The sequence below is a fragment of the Oncorhynchus mykiss genome, chromosome 28, assembly GCF_057628025.1.
Source record: "Oncorhynchus mykiss isolate SJ-2025 chromosome 28, ASM5762802v1, whole genome shotgun sequence".
Lineage (NCBI taxonomy): Eukaryota > Metazoa > Chordata > Actinopteri > Salmoniformes > Salmonidae > Oncorhynchus > Oncorhynchus mykiss.
The window spans coordinates 13,833,488-13,847,489 of NC_143049.1; the positions used below are offsets into that span (position 1 = coordinate 13,833,488).

The window sequence follows — 14,002 nt, forward strand, 5'->3', positions numbered from 1 at the left end:
TTTTACTTCACTACATTGCTTAAGAAAATATTGTACTTTTTACATTTTCCTTGACACCCAAAAGCACTTGTTACATTTTGAATGCTTGCGAGGACAGGAAAAGAGTGAAATTCACACACTTATCAAGATAACAACCCTGGTCATCCCTGCTGCCTCTGATCTGGTGGACTCACTAAACACACATGCTTCGTTGTAAACGATGTCTGAATGTTGGAGTGTGCCCGTGGCTTTCTGTGCAAACAAGAAAATGGTGCCATCTGGTTTGCTTAATATAAGGCATTTGAAATCATTTATACATTTACTTTTGATACTTAAGTATATTTTAAACCAAATACTTTTAGACAAGTAGAATTTCCCTGGGTGACTGTTACTTTTACTTTTACTATCTAACTTTCTAATTGAAGTATCTTTACTTTTACTCAAGTATGACAGTTGGGCCTCCCGGGTGGCGCAGTGGTTAAGGGTGCTGTACTGCAGCACCAGCTGTGCCATCAGAGTCCCTGGGTTCGCGCCCAGGCTCTGTTGTAACCGGCCGCGACCGGGAGGTCCGTGGGGCGACGCACAATTGGCCTAGCGTTGTCCGGGTTAGGGAGGGCTTGGTCGGTAGGGATGTCCTTGTCTCATCGCGCACCAGCGACTCCTGTGGCGGGCCGGGCGCAGTGGAGCGCTAACCAAGGTGGCCACGGTGTTTCCTCCGAAACATTGGTGTGGCTGGCTTCCTGGTTGGATGCGGGCTGTGTTAAGAAGCAGTGCGGCTTGGTTGGGTTGTGTATCGGAGGATGCATGACTTTCAACCTTCGATGAGACAAGATAGTCGCTACTACAACAATTGGATACCATGAAAAAGGGGTAAAATTAAAAAGTATGACAGTTGGGTACTTTTTCCACCACTGCTCATACTGCACACTGCAAGCTAGCCATTTTTTGGACCAAGGTAATCTTGAGAGAAAGCATTTCTCCTGCTGGGCTACTCATCCACGGAACAGGACGGCTACAGCCTACAATATACATTTAATAACACTTGAGAACCAAGTCTTAACTGTGAGAACCAAGTCTTACCTGTGAGAGCCAAGTCTTAACTGTGAGAACCAAGTCTTAACTGTGAGAGCCAAGTCTTAACAGTGAGAGCCAAGTCTTAACTGTGAGAGCCAAGTCTTAACTGTGAGAACCAAGTCTTAACTGTGAGGACCAAGTCTTAACTGTGATAACCAAGTCTTAACTGTGAGAGCCAAGTCTTAAAACCGTTTGCTACATTAGAAAAAAACATTACTGTGCTGTATAATACAAGTGACAACCAAATTATTTTCCTGCATGACTTGAATACATGCAGTGAGTGTTTTCCCTGTGCCTGTTCCCAAGTTCTTGAAAGAATACTAGTGTATGGTAATCATTTCCTTGCCTGTCAATGTTGGTAATGCGTGGCATTTCAAATGAGAAACGGTACCTAACCTTGTCTCGACTAAAACTCTACCACTCACTTTAATCAGGGCTGCAACTGGTGTTGATATTGAGAGGATAGAATAAGACCATTGTGCTGTAAGTTGTTGTTATATTATGTTGGTAGTTGAAAGATCAAACAAACAACTCTTTTAACTCCATCCTGCCTCAGTCAGTGTGTGTGTGTGTGTGTGTGTGTGTGTGTGTGTGTGTGTGTGTGTGTGTGTGTGTGTGTGTGTGTGTGTGTGTGTGAGAGAGAGAGAGAGAGAGAGAATCATATGCAATTAAAATCCTTGTTCAAATAGACTTGTGAGAGTCACTCAGCTATGAGCTGTTTGAACAGATGAAATGATGTGTATACACACTTTGGGTGGAGAATGTTGTCTTTTGTTGGAATTTTCTCTGGAAGGGAATCCCCTTCAAGGCTCCCCCTCTCCCTCCCCTCAGCTTCTATGTGAGGTGTGTAACATAGCGAGGAAGTCAGACCTTATCAATTAAATTCAAGCAGAAAATGACGTTTTCTCATTTCTGTTCCATCATCTCTATTTGAGATTAAGTTAACCCGAAGAAGAAGCACCCATATTTTACTCAAAAAATGTTCATCCTTGTATTATTCAGCTGTGATATCATGAAGCTAGTGGATTCTCTGTCTCCACACTATTGCACTGTGACCCTGGGATTAGTTGCCTGTAGTCAAGGGTAGAGGGATGAGCAGAGAGGAGCACAGAGGGGTAATGGAGAGGAGAGGGGGAAGAGGAAAAAGAGAGGGGGGGGGGTCTAAACCTGTCAACTGGGTTTGGAAAAGACTGATGTTTACTAGAGTGGGATGTGGGGTTAGTTGGGGCAATTGCTTTTAATAAACTCTTGAGCCAGTTGTTACATTGATGGAGAAGGCTTGAGCTCAAGTAGGTGGGTAATGATAGGGGTTCACAGTCCCTGGCCTCATTGTGGTGTAAATACCTCCACATCACCCCCATGGCTTCTCTCCCTCCTTGTCTAAATTGCAGGGGCACTGGGTGGAAAGGGGAGGTGGGGAGAGAGGCAGCCAGGCCAGGCTACTCTTTGGGTCTGGGGGGGGGGGGGGGGGGGGGGCTTTAGTAAATCATTTTGATTGGATTAAGGTCAGTGAAGCCCTTAAAAACGTGAGAGGTCAAAGTGGTTGGATTAAGTGTCTTTGTCAGGGTCCCGGGGAGAGTGACTGGCGGGGCTCAGGGTCTTTTGATAGGGCTTAGTAAGGGAGAAGTTTCTCATTTCATTTGCTTTGATTGATGCTTGTATTTGTCTGTGCATCGGGTCCATTGTCCCCCGGCAAGGCTAGAGTGTCTGTTCTGTTTGTCTGCCGAGCAGACGGATGTGTGTTTGTTTCCTCCTTAGGCTTTTTTTTATTGGGAGAAAGGCTGAAAGGAACCATAGGCCTCAAAAGCTTTGCACCTATCTGTCAGTTAGCCTATTAACACCAATCCCTTGTCTTAACCAGTTTATTGGCAGGCATCCCCCTGAACAGCTTCCAGGCAAAGCTGAGGAAAGAGCAGGACTCAAGTGTTCTCCTTCAGATACATAACCTACTGTATATGGCATCACTTAGGTAGGGAATGGATGACTGAAGGCAAATATGTGTGATTTAGAATGGATTTATACACTGAGGTTACAAAACATTGGGAACATCTTACCTAATATTGAGTTGTACCCCCTTCTACCCGCGGAACAGCCTCAATTTGTCGGGGCATAGACTCTACAAGGTGTCGAAAGCATTCCACAGGGATGCTGGCCCATGTTGATTCCAATGCTTCACATTGACTGGATGTGCTTTGGGTGGTGGACCATTCTTGATATACACATGGAACTGTTGAGCGTTAACTGTTGAGCGTTAAAAACTGCAGCGTTGCAGTTCTTGGCACACTCAAACTGGTGCGCCTGGCACCTACTATCATACCCCGTTCAAAGGCACTTCAATCTTTTGTCTCGCCCATCCATCCTCAACCTTGCCCAATCACCCCCAAGCCAGACAATCCATGTCTTCATTGTCTCAAGGCTTGAAAATCATTTTTTAACCCGTCTCCTCCCCTTCATCTACACTGATCGAAGTGGATTTAAGGTGACATCAATAAGGGATCATAGCTTTCACCTGGATTCACCTGGTCAGTCTATGTCATGGAAACGCTTTGCACTCTCAGTGTATGACAGAGAATACACTTATTTGAATAGACACACAGGTTATAGAATGCCCTGAAACACTGAGTGAGTTATTGCTGGTTCTGGCAACAACCTGTTGTACCGATCACACCTTCTCACTCACGCTATCTCTCCTTTTGTTCAGTACACATCAAACAAACAGTATCATGCAGATGTGCTGTTATGCACACGTTCTACATAGTATTCGGGTCTATTTGGGTTTTGGGACAGTTTTCATTGGTGTTTTCCATCATTTGTTTACATGAATGCATGTGGAACCATCCCTAACCGATAAGCATGACAGAGATTATGGGCAGCCAGTTATCTTTCTCCCTCACGTTAAACGGGGGCTCTTCCTGAGATCTCTTCGTCTTTCTCTCTCCCTCTCTCTCCCGCGCTCTCTCACTCTCTCGTGCTCTCTCACTCTCACGCTCTCTCACGCTCTCACTCTCCTATCTCTCTTTCTCTCCCTCCTCTCTCTCTCTCTAACCTCTCCTATCTCTCTTTCTCTCCCTCCTCTCTCTCTCTCTCTCTCTCTCTCTCTCTCACCTCTCCTATCTCTCTTTCTCTCCCTCCTCTCTCTCTCTCTCTCTCTCTCTCTCTCTCTCTCTCTCTCTCTCTCGCCGCTCTCCGCCCGCCCTGCCCTTGTCACAGGGCCTAACATACCTCCAGGCTATGTCTGCGTCAGCACTCATTAATTTACATTAACCAAAGTGTCAAAACATGTGCCGCTGGAATCTGTCTGTGATGAAAGGGTAGGCAAACTGTGCAGGTGTTCTCAGTTTGTGTGTGCGCGTGTGCGCGCGAGCGTGCGTGTGTGCGTGTGCGTGCATGCGTGCGTCGGACAGGACAGGACAGGGACATTCGTTGGAGAGCTTGTTTGGCGCACTTGGAGTAGGAGAAGTAGCCAAACCCTAACCTAGTGTGACTGATAGAGTTGCTTAGAACAGGGAAGGCCAACAAGAGAGGACAGACAGTCACACGAACACAGACACAAAAGCTGAGTCTCACAGGTATAAACATGCACTGTTAGTCACCCCAGTGGATTAAATGGATAATGAAAGATATTGAGTGTCTTTCTGATAGGCTAGGTCTCCATTATGTAATACATGTAAGTGATGCTATGGACTCACAATTAGCAATAATATGTGGTATTGTCCCGATTGTGAATTATAGTTCAGGTAGTCACTTCACAGTTGGACTTTATAGTACTGCAGTACTCTCGAGAATAATGTGCCACCGACAACCATAGTCACAAGGGATGGAGAATCAGGATACTTTTACTTGATTGATGGACTGATATACAAAAAAAAAACTGTCTTAGGTGGAAAATAAAGGCGGTGCATCTGTTTCTGTATCAAATGATGCACTTTATATGCTTCTCCTAGGTGCTTAATGCCTCAACTAAACCAAGCAGTGAAAAGGTCAGTCAGGGAATTCAGGTTATGACCCCTGACCTCCGGATGAGAAAGTGTTACAGTTTAGGATGTGCTAAGAGGGCCCTGCTTTTCATAAAGTGCATGTTTCTCCATGCTGGGGGAGGTGAGGTTAGCGCACCATAATATCATTAACTCTGGCTAAGAAAGAAAGAATGGGTGTGGTAAATGGAGTTGATGGGGGGACCTTAGCCCCGCACCCCACTGGGCGCTGCTCGGAGCACAATATCTCCGCAACCATGAGATTAAGCCGGGAGAGAAAGCGCTTTTCCCCATTCACACGCCCTTTAGATTGTTTTATTAAACCATTTGAATAGGGATTTCCCAGTCTGCCGACATGCGGGGTCTGGCCAACGCATAGTTCTCTGTTGCTATGACTTAACTTGGTCCCCACTAATCACTGGCGAGGGCAGAATTCATATAAAATATCTGGGGCCATTGTGGGGCTAACGCAGTGTGACAGTGGCAGCACAATAGGTGATTCAGCCCCCCAGCAGGTCGTTGGGACCACTTGCCATGCCAGGGTCCGGCAAACTATGATAGGGGGGGTCACAAGTAATCAGTCCACTTAGGCTGGGCACCCCCCGGCACATTCTGTTCCAGGTAAGCCCTGGTCTGTCCCACCCACCACCCACCCCTAGATGTCAGGACCTAGTTCTTTTTTTTCTCAGTCTCTCCTTCTTTCTCTCATCTTGTCCCCAGAGATCTTATTTTCCTTTCTTTTGGTCTCATCCCTCCATTTCTCCCTCCTCCCTCCCCCTTTCTTTGCTCCGCGGCATCAGTGTCAGTAAGCCGTAAGGGTTTGACCCGTGGTTTATTGGCTTCCTGATAATCAAATAGAAAAGACAACCTCCCAAGCTTTAGACCATTCATACCTCCAACTACCAGCCACCACCTAGTGACTGCTTCAGGGTAACGGAACAAGAAGACGGTCAACATCAACTGCGCTGCCATTTGTAAAGTCCTATCTGTACGTTTCAACGGAAGACATTTTCTGATGAGGTCCAAGCAAATAGATTAGCCCTTTATTCTGTTTTTATTCTGTTTTCCCCATCCGCGGCATATATATATCACACAATTTCAAAACATTATGAGCAAGGAGCAGCGAAGGATATTGGAGATACTGGGGATAAGGTTGGGTAACACTTCTTTGGATAGTCCATCTGTAAATGCTCAATAAACTCTCAGTAACATGTCAACTGGACTATAGACGTTCAACTAATCTATACTAGACTGTTAATTAAGTGGTCCGCATCCTTCATCCTTCCCATCCGAAACGGTTTGTGCATATATTATGACGACACTTTGGTCACATTTTGTGACACGTTTTGGTATTAGGTCCGTTTTTTTTATGATGTTCGTGCACACCCCAATTTCTTTTGGAGTACTTTCGGTAGCCGAAGCCTACGCCCCTTCATCGGTCATTGGTCAACAGTAGGGATTCTTCAACGAAGTGATTGTTGTCGTTCAATGACAGACGACTCGTTTTCATGCACATTTTTTTCACTTAAGAAATACAGCACCAAACATCTTAGTTAAATAAAAAATCGCACGAATAACATCTACCGGGCAAAAACATCAAAATGACTGACCGATTTCTTGACTTATTTACGATTAATTCTGACAATGTTGAGGAAGTGTATACTGGCTACAGCGTCTCAAGATGGACAAAGTACCATTGGCACTTTTTTCAATTGAAATAAAAATGAATCTTGTTTTTCAAGCGAAGGTCTTTTAAGGGAGTGTGTGTGCACTCTCATTCGGTTCGCCTAGCTGAGTTCGTCTAGGCACCAGCCGAACCGAAGCCTGCGGAAGCCTTTCGTTTCAATGCTGAGATGCGACATCCCAGAGTAAACTATAATAGTGCTTGGTACAGTCCTGCTAAGGGAGGGTGTGATGGAGAATGGATGCCAGTAAACCTCTGTTGCATCATTGTTCTTAATGCCCCTTATTCCTCAAACTGGTTCAAACCTGCAGCCTGGGAGGAGCTCACACAGTACCTACTCCCCATAGTCATTTACTTATCTCACTCTCACCCCCCCCCCCCCCCCCACTTGTTCACTCTTTCTCCCCCCCCCCCAAATCTCTCCCTTTTTCTCTCTCTTTTTTCCTCTTCTTGTCCAACTCTCTCACTCTTTCTCTCTTTTTCCCTCCCGTCATCCTTTTGCTCTCCTTTTCCCTGTTCCTCTCGCTCTCTTCCCCTTCGACTACCCTCTCTCCCTGGCTGTCTTTCTGTTCTTGTCATTGTGCAAGACCATACAAGACCTAAGCACATATATCCAGGGAATCCTTCCTGTCATAAGGGATCCTGTAAAAATCAGGGACAGTGGAACGTCAACGAGACCTCAGTGAAACATTGCACCTCATATTAAATGGTTATAGTTTGACATGTACGACACATCACCTGAACCCCCCCCCCCTCTCTCTCTCTCGCTCTCGGCTTAGTCTTATAGTGTGAGGCCATTTTCCTAACCTTTCAAAAGCTTAATTGAGTCTGTTAATTATAGTCCTGTCAGGCCTGTCTCTTCCTCTCATCTCCCTGGAAGTTTCTGATGATGAGTCATCAGTAAACTATGTCAGACAGACAGAGACCTCCCTCCCTCTATCGCTTGCTCTCTCCCTCCCTCTCTCACCACACGCACACACACCCAAGACAGATGACTGTCCTCGATTGCTCAAGCAGATCAGATTGGATTGAATCGAACTGTATTGGCATGCCAATCAACATAGTCATACATTGCAGATGTCTATGACACTGTCTATGGAATGTGTATGGATCGTAGCTTGATGGAGCATTGTTTCACGAACAAGCGTGGTCTAATGATTACATAAATTGAATCTTTGCCTTGGTAGGGTTAATGTGTGACATTTACAGTATTATATAGCATTATACAGGACAGCACAGAAAAGTCGCAGATGCCAGCATCATCGTTCGGTAGACACTGATCTGAATTCCTACGTGGTTTTTGAGATACATTAATGGGTACATTCCAGCAAAGTTATTGGTAACAATTTATCATTCTCTGCACTGCCATGGTTTCAGATGTATGGCCCTGTATGTAAACCATATACTGTAGATGTAGGATCTTAATTTGAGCTGGTTTGCTACAGCAGGAAAATAATCCTTCAGCAACAGGAAATTTGGATTATTATGATGGACATTGATGGACATTTATGATGGACATTTAATGGACATGTTTGTAGGGGTTGATACATTTCTCATCAGGGCAAATCAAGTCTGAAATTTCAAAGTGGAAATTGCAAACTTTAGAAGACTTTTTAAAACTGAAATACACTACAATTTTGCATTTCCTGCTTTGTGGGAAAATTTGCAGCCACAAAAGAGTGATCAAATTTAGATCCTACATCTGTATGAACTATACTCATTCACAAACAGAGATCCTTCACACAAGAACTGAGCTGCCCACAAGCAGCGTTGTGTAAAGACCTATGTGGTTGTTCAAGTCTGTAAGATTGTACCCATACGATAGATATATAAATCTGACATCTACTTCTCCCTCTCTTTACAGCCACGCGTGAGTCAGCATTCGTTCATGCCATCGCATCAGCTGGTGTGGCGTTCGCGGTGACACGGTCCTGTGCGGAGGGTTCGGCCACCATCTGTGGTTGCGACACGCGACACAAGGGGCCGCCCGGCGAGGGCTGGAAGTGGGGCGGCTGCAGCGAGGATGTAGAGTTCGGCAGTATGGTGTCCCGGGAGTTTGCAGACGCTCGTGAGAACCGGCCCGATGCGCGCTCCGCCATGAACCGCCACAACAACGAGGCGGGTCGAACAGTGAGACATTTTCTCTCTCTCTCTCTCTCTCTCTCTCTCTCTCTCTCACACTGATAATATCCACCTTATGGATTAAACATTCATAAAGATCCCCAAGTGTTAGTTAGAATTAACATTCATTCAATTAATTGCATCCCTGCGTCTATCTCTCCCTCAGTCTCTGAATGACAACATGTTTCTGAAGTGTAAGTGCCATGGCCTGTCCGGCAGCTGTGAGGTGAAGACATGCTGGTGGTCCCAGCCTGACTTCAGGGTGATTGGAGACTACATGAAGGACAAGTATGACAGTGCTTCAGAGATGGTGGTGGAGAAGCACAAGGAGTCCCGTGGCTGGGTGGAGACGTTGAGAAGCAAGTACAACTTCTTCAAACCACCCACGGAGCGAGACCTGGTCTACTACGAGAGCTCGCCCAACTTCTGCGAACCCAACCCAGAAACAGGCTCGTTCGGGACACGCGATCGCACCTGTAACTTGACGTCGCACGGCATCGACGGCTGCGACCTGCTGTGCTGCGGCCGGGGACACAACACCCAGGCGGAGAAACGGAAGGAGAAGTGCCACTGCATCTTCCACTGGTGCTGCTACGTCAGCTGCCAAGAGTGTGTTCGAGTCTACGATGTTCACACCTGCAAATAGATAGGGCCTCTGGCACCACTCTTTCTGCACCTCACCCCAATTTTTTTTTTTTTTTTAAGACTTCAACATATAAAACAAGAAGCTACTGTACGAGTCGGGCTCAGAGAACTTGAGAGGCTTTGATTTGACTTTGATCAAGCGTTAACCGACTCAGCTATAGTACAGTCAGCCAATAGGCAAAAAAATATATAGCCGCCTGTCATGAGATGCGGTGGATTCAGCACCTGTCTTAGAATGCTGAGGTAGTTCTAGAACACAGAGGTGCGCCCATGGAGGCTCCATTCAGACAAACAACATGATGATGTTGATGAACACCATGTCATCGATAGAGGCGAAAGAGGAGACCATTACAGAGTGGGCTGATTGTAGCCAAGGAGGGACTTCAAGTGATTTCCAGAAAGGTGTTTCAAGGTATTGGTTTCCTGACACAAGAAAAGAGAACTAGGTTTTATACGGGCTATATAAACTGTGCTGTTAACAAGCACCATATTGGTGAATTATCTGTGTACTCTGTGTGGTCACCTTCATGTAGAGCAGAACAGCACTGTCTAAACCTTTGGGACACCATACAATCTATGATGAACATGTCATATTTTTCTATTCCCACCTGATAGGCCAGCAGCAAAGTAAAAAATTGGCTATATTGTAAAAATGTATGAAAACAAAATGTATATTTTTGATCTTAATTCAAGGTTACGGTTAGGCATAAGGTTAGCAGCATGGTTCAAGTTAGGGTTAGGTTTAAAATCAGATTTGAGGAAGAGAAATTGGAGGGGTTTACGACTTTGCCGCTTGCCCAGATAGTGACAACAATATTTTTGTGGTTCTCTCTGCTATCCACCCTCATGGTGTTATTTTTTAAATAAAATGCAGATGAGTTTATATATCTACAAAAAACAGCATTTCTGAGCTATGTTCTCAACTTTGTATTACCATAACCAGGTTTCCATCCAACATTTTTACTTGCTTAAAGTTCATGTCTAATATAAAAATGTAATGAAAGGCCTGATGGAAACAGCAAATTTGCCGGTAAACTTTCCAAATGTCGACAAAACAAAATACTTTAGACAATGTGCAAACTTTTTGTGTTGATAAAATTAATCATGCAAAAAAATGGCAGTGGAAATGCTTTTATCTTGGAGTCACGCGATGACTTGTTGTGTGGTCCTCCCAATACGACTTGGAAAAGAATGCCATTTATTAGGCTACAGATTAAATCAATTATGATGAACTTCCCAGGGGGTGAAATTGCACTGTGATGAGCTTGATGGACCTTTGCAATAAATATCAAGATACTTATTCTGGTGACATGATGATCGATGCTTGGCTACAGTTTGACAAATAAGAATAACCTCGCTATTGTGTCCATGATAATCTCATAATGTAGGCTATACCCACATTGTATCTCTAGCTGTTGGCTAGAGCACACGTGCCAATACCAGAGTGGGCAGAATTCGCTATATAACGCAACATTTTTTTGTGACAAAACGATCAGTAGAGTTGAAAATGTGATGGAAACCCATTTAACTTGTGTGGGGATTCAACCACGAAAGTATGCTTTCTGTGCACTACGTCATCACGTACAGACTTTTATCTGCAACAAGTCAATTAGATGGAAACGCATATCTGGTGGGAAAATGTGCAGATTTTATATATGCCGATTTTAGAATATTCGCATGAAAATCTGTAGTCAATTGGATGGAAACCTAGCTATTGATACACTCAAAAGCACATGTTCTACTCAACATTTGTGGTATTTAAGTGGTAACTAACTTTTCGACTGAGTGAATGGGATTTTTTTATGTTAAATATAGATCTAGTGTTAACCTGTTACTAATGTTGGGGTTAGAATGCAATTGTACCTAAGTGAATGTTGTTTTTACATTTCATGTATTCTCAAATCCTCTGGCTTTTTTTTTTATCTGTGGTATTAAATTGGGATTATTCTGATCTCAAAAAGCACATGAGCACAACTCAACCAAACAACAGGTTTGAAATTAAGAATATTAAGAAAGCAATCGACGTTTATCCCTATTCAATGTACTATAAATGTCTCATCGGAACTTTGCCGCAAGAGGTTTGGCCACAGTACGGTCGATGATAAACACAAACGTTTAGCCCAAAGACAAATAACTTTCAGCTGGAGGAGCAGTTCGGTCTAAAGTGAGTTTGAAAGTTCAGCACTTGTGTCTAGTTGAAGAGTATGAAGCTTATTCTCCTCGTTTTTATCAGTGTTAGTAACGTTCACCGAAACACGGTGTGTATATCACCACGTGGCCCGGTGCAGACAAACCCATGCTATTTAGTGTTTGAGAATGAACGTTTGTGAAAGGGAATTGCCCACTAGAATAATTATTTGTTTGTTGTTGTTATGCCCAATGAATGGACGTATGCTATGTTATCTGTAAGCTATTACTTACTGTAATCTGAAATGCTCCTCAGTGTATCATTTGTATGTCATGCACAGCAATCTGATGGCAAGTGGCAACCCAGCTGCAGTTGCTGTAAAACATTGACCAAAAACTGTGTATCTGATTCTGATTCTGGGCTTATTCTTTCTCCTCCAACCTTAGAAATAGCAGCATCACTGAAACTATCAATACTTTTCCCTTTGTATGCTGCTAATTATTAACATGTATGTAGGTGCAGTGCCTTCAGAAAGTATTCATACCTCTTGACTTATTCCACATTTTGTTGTGTTACAGCTTGAATTATAATAGTTTTTTTTTTCTCACCCATCTACACACAATACCCAATAATCACAAAGTGAAGATATAATGTTTTAAATGTAGTGAATTTATTGAAAATGAAATACAGACATTTCTAATTTCCATAAGTATTCACACCCCTGAGTCAATACATGTTATAATCACCTTTGGCAGCGATTACAGCTGTGAGTCTTTCTGGGTAAGTGTCTAAGAGCTTTGCATGCCTGGATTGTACAATATTTGCCTATTATTTTTTTCAACAATCTTCAAGCTCTGTCAAATTGAATGTTGATCATTGCTAGAAACAAATATTTTCGTAAATCGGCCACTGAGGAACATTCACTGTCTTCTTGGTAAGCATCTCCAATGTAGATTTGGCCTTGTGCTTTAGGTTATTGTCCTACTGAAAGGTGAATTAATCTCCCAGTGTCTGTTGGAAAGCAGACTGAATCAAAGGCGAGTTCAACATGGCTTCCGTTTGCAGGAACATGTTGCCAGAGTAACAATTTCAGTTGAACAATTTTAATGAACATTCAAAAATGTTATGGTGAAATATCAAACAGCTACTTTTTGTAAGGATTACTGTGGCTTTTTAGCGACAATATTCAACCTGAAAACGACTTAGCTATTCCTACTAAATATAGTAGAAAGTATACATGGCCTCTTCATTATTTTAGCGGTATTGTAGACCTGAAACAGACACTTATGTTCACCGCACACTATCTTCTCAGGCTGTTAGCTAACGTTAACAAACGGAATATGTTAGCTAACATTAGCCAACATTTGCAAACTATTTCCCTTGTTGAATACACCCCAGCTTTTCCTCTAGGAAAACCACTATGCTTGAAAATATGCAGAGTAGTACTCAGTAATGTGTTGTGTTGGATTTGCCCCAAACATAACACTTTGTATTCAGTACAAAAAGTTAACTGCTTTGCCCCATTTCTTGCAGTATTACTTTAGTGCCTTGTTGCAAACAGGATGCATGTTTCGGAATATTTTTATTCCTGTACAGGCTTCCTTCTTTTCACTCTGTCAATTAGGTAAGCATTGTGGAGTAACTACAATGTTGTTCATCAATTCTCAGTTTTCCACTATCACAGCCATTAAACTCTGTAACTGTTTTAAAGTCACCATTGGCCTCATGGTGAAATTCCAGAGTGGTTTCTTTCCTCTCCAGCAACTGAGTTAGGAAGGACGCCTGTATCTTTGTAGTGACTGGAGGTATTGATACACCATCCAAAGTGTACTTCACCAAGGGGTTGGATACTCATTGGCTCTCAACATTTCAGCTCTTAATTTTTTATGAATTGGTCCAAAAAAATAATAATAATTTATTCCACATTGACTTTATGTGGTATTGTGTGTGACAAATAAAACCTCAATTTAATCAATTTTAAATTTAAGCTGTAACACAACAAAATGTGGAAAAAGTCAAGCGGTGAGAATACTTTCATAAGGATCTGTATGTTTATGTATGTTATTATTCTTTCTGTGAAAGAAAGTGTTTAGACTTAGTTCGAACAACAATGTGAAGTTTTCTACTAATTCATTTTGCAAATAGACAGCATAGACATGTATGTACATTAACCAAATAGACATATTTTGATAAGTATTGTTTGCTATTCTTTGTCTTGGTTGGGGAATCATGCATTTACTGGTCCAACTGGATTCAAAATTATGTAGAGCATTTGCTTAGATTAACTACTCATTGCTTGGACAAATCTGACACCTGTTTCACAGGTCTACTGTACATCAGTACACCTATATTATGTGAGATCAAATGCAAAACAACATTCATACCTTTTGCAGAACA

General features: G+C 43.0%; 1 protein-coding gene across 1 annotated transcript in view; it reads left to right on the forward strand.

Annotated features, from left to right (window-relative positions):
• The window catches only part of LOC110508578 (protein Wnt-3a), a 28,796-nt gene extending 15,300 nt beyond the window's left edge, over positions 1 to 13,496 (forward strand). Inside the window, exons 3-4 of the mRNA XM_021589179.3 lie at positions 8,576 to 8,841; positions 8,999 to 13,496. Coding sequence (XP_021444854.1) covers positions 8,576 to 8,841; positions 8,999 to 9,478 — 746 coding nt within the window. The 3' untranslated portion in view covers positions 9,479 to 13,496. The remainder of the gene's footprint in view (positions 1 to 8,575; positions 8,842 to 8,998) is intronic.
• The last annotated feature ends 506 nt before the right edge of the window (positions 13,497 to 14,002 follow it).